The sequence below is a fragment of the Nanorana parkeri genome, unplaced genomic scaffold (assembly GCF_000935625.1).
Source record: "Nanorana parkeri isolate BGI_ZX_2015 unplaced genomic scaffold, ASM93562v1 scaffold471, whole genome shotgun sequence".
In the NCBI taxonomy this organism is placed as follows: Eukaryota; Metazoa; Chordata; class Amphibia; order Anura; family Dicroglossidae; genus Nanorana; species Nanorana parkeri.
In genome coordinates this window covers 1,042,007-1,044,245 of record NW_017306739.1, presented here as the reverse complement: position 1 = coordinate 1,044,245, position 2,239 = coordinate 1,042,007, and the positions used below count along the sequence as shown (strand labels likewise).

The following is a 2,239-nucleotide window of genomic DNA, read 5'->3' as shown; positions in this document are numbered from 1 at the left end:
GTATATAATTTTTATTCTTTTAAAGGAAAACCATACATATGCATTCAGTTTTTGGAAAATAACAATCTTGTGGGAAAAAGAGTAGTGTACTATAGACTGTGCAACAAATTGGCTTTATATTTTCTGTTTCCATGGACATGTTAGCAAAATGTACTATAAAATAGTATAATGTAAAACAGCATTTTTTTTATTCAGCCTGACAAATACACTGTAAGAGACCTATCAGGAGTCCAGTCCGAGCCCGGAAACATGCACTAGCACAGAAACATGCATTGGCACAGGAATGTGCATTACCACAAAAACGCGCATGAGCACAGAAATGCACGCGTACGGGAACAATTCTTTGCAAGTGACATTTTTATGTGAGCACGTTTGCGCAACAAGTTTGTCAGCATGTGCTTGTCCGTGCACATGCACCTACTGTATTTTGGACATTGGCGTCAGATGAAGGAAGAGCTCTGCACTGGTTCCTTGCTGAGAGTTCTATTCAGTGCCCTGTTTCCTGCACTTCTGATCCTGCTTTTCCTGATATCGGCCCTGCTTACCTGCACGTTGCTGACCTGGCCTGACTCTGCTTCTGCATGCCAATTCTGCACTTCTCTGTCTGCTCAATCCTGACCCGCCTTGTCCCTGACTAATATTCTTCTCCTGCACCTGTGCCTATTCACCTGCTGCTGGCATCATCCTCCAGGACCTACCATCTGCATCTCTAACAGGCACTCGTGCCCTTCTTCCGTATTTTCACTCACTGTCCACCACCATCAGGGGTGTTCAGACAAGAGCTGTAAGAGAGGCCTCCCTTATCATCTCGGGCTCTTACCAAGGTACGTGACATACACTATAAAGATGGATTGCAGACATCAGTAATCACACTCCTCACATTTTTTTATAAAGGCACAACATTTTAGGACAGGAATGTGAACGCTTGGAAATGTTATTAAAATTATGAACGAAAGAAGGAAAGATCAGTTATAAATTACAAGAACAAACAAGCAGAGACAGACCTTACATTAGAGTCCTGGAGGCTTGGACGCTTACTTAAGTCTGAAACACATGTATCTTCTTTACCAACCTGCAATAAACAAAATGTTATAAGATAACAATGGAAAATAGTTTTAAGGAAATGCACAATAGTTGTAGTCTGTGTAGCCTATACCCCTGCAGCTGAGCAATTCCTAACCACAGGCTGATATGAACTCACAATATGCATAGGGCATGTAACAACTCTGCTACGCAGGCCTAGGATCGCAACTGCGGAGTGGGGATTTCACGGTCAGGTCATGGGTCCTACTGTACTGTAACAACTCTGCTACGTAGGCCTAGGATCGCAACTGCGGAGTGGGGATTTCACGGTCAGGTCAGCAAGTGGTCCCTTCAGCACTTTTCAATAAGAGTTCTAGACCTTTACATCATATCTGACCGTGGATTTGAGTTTTAGTGGTAATAATGAACTAGAACTGACGGGGTTAAAGCGAGAGAGTGACACCCGGTGGTGAGCGCTGGTATTACACTTGCTATGATTAGAGGACAGCACACCTGGGGTTTTATCAAGCAGATATTAAATGATTGAGATGAAATAAGGAGGTTATCTCTAGTCTTTGGATGAGAGGGGAACCCCTCCAATGGGGTTATTCCCGCTGGTGTGCAGCGGCAATGCTACACTCGGTCCCTGTACGGTCTGCGGTTGCAGAGCGTGGATCTTCGGCGTTCACTGTTGCAAACAGTAGGACGCCGAAGATTTGTTTGACCTCGACTTAAAAAGCCTGTTGCGCCTGCGCCGAAGGAGCCGATGGCCGAGGTGCGCGTGCGCCAAGTGGAGAGAGCCGGGCCCACTGTGAGCATGCGCGGTCACGGATCGCGATCCCGGAACGGAACCCGGTAAGTCTCTTACAGGGCAGTGGAAGAAGAGAGCAGTGGTGTAACAATCGCCATAGCGATCCAGGCGGCCGCTATGGGGCCCGGGCACAGGGGGGCCCAGCCAGGGCATCTCCTGATGTCGTGTGGGCCACCTGGGTCGCTATGGCATGTAAGGGTTCTGGCTGTCACAGCTCAGCAGCGGCTGTGAAGATCACTGATTTCCCCTCACAGCCGCTGTGGAGCTGTGTCAGTGACAGCCAGCAGCTGCAGCAGAAGAGGCCGGCATTCGCAGTGAAGGAGGAGGTGGGGCCCGCCTAAGAGCAACCCCGCCTCCTCTTACATCACTGGCCAGCGACCTAAGAGCCGACGGGGGACGCCGCTC

At 48.5% G+C, this 2,239-nt stretch overlaps 1 protein-coding gene across 1 annotated transcript in view; it reads right to left on the bottom strand.

Moving 5' to 3' along the window:
- LOC108790415 (band 4.1-like protein 4B) overlaps positions 1 to 2,239 on the bottom strand; it is a 68,877-nt gene that overhangs the window by 43,722 nt on the left and 22,916 nt on the right. The window contains exon 3 of the mRNA XM_018560668.1: positions 1,005 to 1,072. Coding sequence (XP_018416170.1) covers positions 1,005 to 1,072 — 68 coding nt within the window. The remainder of the gene's footprint in view (positions 1 to 1,004; positions 1,073 to 2,239) is intronic.